This window comes from Meleagris gallopavo, unplaced genomic scaffold, assembly GCF_000146605.3.
Source record: "Meleagris gallopavo isolate NT-WF06-2002-E0010 breed Aviagen turkey brand Nicholas breeding stock unplaced genomic scaffold, Turkey_5.1 ChrUn_random_7180001957836, whole genome shotgun sequence".
NCBI classification, from domain to species: Eukaryota; Metazoa; Chordata; class Aves; order Galliformes; family Phasianidae; genus Meleagris; species Meleagris gallopavo.
Window position 1 is genome coordinate 1 of NW_011217768.1, and position 1,282 is coordinate 1,282.

Genomic DNA, 1,282 nt, shown 5'->3' on the forward strand with positions numbered 1-1,282 from the left:
CAGGCACTGTGTGGGGCAGCATGCGTGCAGTGGGACAGAGATGTGCCCCAAGCACAGCCCCTGACACCGCATGGCCTCCTTCAAGTCATTTCAGTGCTTCTGTGAAACAGGATCATTGATCAAAACAGGGCTGTTCACACACCAAGCAAAGCTCAGCTGGGAAGGTTTACCATCAGCACACACTGATTCCATTTCCTAATGCAATATATTGGTCCTTATGCTAATGCATTGATCCCTTTTGCTAATCCAGCACATATCAGCTCCACGGTGCCTGCTGGCATCTCATTTGCCTGCGGATACAGAGATGGAACACAGAGGCTGTGAGAAAGTCAGCAGTGACCCAGAGTTCGTATGGGCTCCGGGAGGAAGAACGCAGGGTGATGCCTCAGGAAAGAGGTTGGAATTCAAACATATGTTTAGGAACATAACCACTAATGATAACTACATACACATATATATACATACAAACAGCAAAGAAAATTGTATCTATTAATATAAAGAAAAATCATAAAGACTAAAAAACTTAATACACGCCTGTAACAGAGCAGACTGTGAGTCAGTTACAGAGACAGACGAGAAGTTTATCCCTGCTGAAATGTGAGCAGGACATCATTTTCCTCACTGCATCCCTGAGCTCCTGGTTCCTCATGCTGTAGATGAGGGGATTCAGTGTTGGAGGCACCACCGAGTACAGAAATGACACCATCAGGTCCACGGATGGGCAGGAGACAGATGGGGGCTTCACGTAGGCAACCATGCCAGTGCTGAGAAACAGGGAGACCACGGCCAGGTGAGGGAGGCACGTGGAGAAGGCTTTGTGCTGTCCCTGCTCAGAGGGCATCCTCAGCACGGCCCTGAAGATCTGCACATAGGACACAACAATGAATACAAAGCACCCAAATGCTAAAGAGACACTGATCACAAGAAGCCAAATTTCTCTGAGGTAGGACTGTGAGCAGGAGAGCTTGAGGATCTGAGGGATTTCACAGAAGAACTGATCCACAGCATTGCCATGGCACAGAGGCAGTGAAAATGTATTGGCAGTGTGCAGCACGGAATAGAGAAACATAGTGCCCCAGGCAGCTGCTGCCATGGTGGCACAAGCTCTGCTGTCCATCAAGGTCCCGTAGTGCAGGGGCTTGCAGATGGCAACGTAGCGGTCATAGGACATGATGGTGAGAATGCAATACTCTGCTGACATGAGAAAGACAAACAGAAAAGGTCTGGGCAACACATCCTGCATAGGAGATGTCCCTGGTGTCCCAGAGGCATTGGCCATGGC

The 1,282-nt window shown here is 49.1% G+C and overlaps 1 protein-coding gene across 1 annotated transcript; it reads right to left on the bottom strand.

The window, feature by feature from the left end:
- Positions 1-556: 556 nt before the first annotated feature.
- Positions 557-1,171, bottom strand: LOC109365191 (olfactory receptor 14J1-like). The gene has a single exon (XM_019611913.1). It carries the CDS (start codon positions 1,169-1,171, stop codon positions 557-559), a length of 615 nt encoding a protein of 204 aa, XP_019467458.1.
- Positions 1,172-1,282: the final 111 nt, after the last annotated feature.

Coding starts and splice junctions, on each gene's coding strand:
- LOC109365191 (XM_019611913.1), bottom strand. CDS start 1,171: ATGTCCTATGACCGCTACGTTGCCATCTGCAAGCCCCTGCACTACGGG.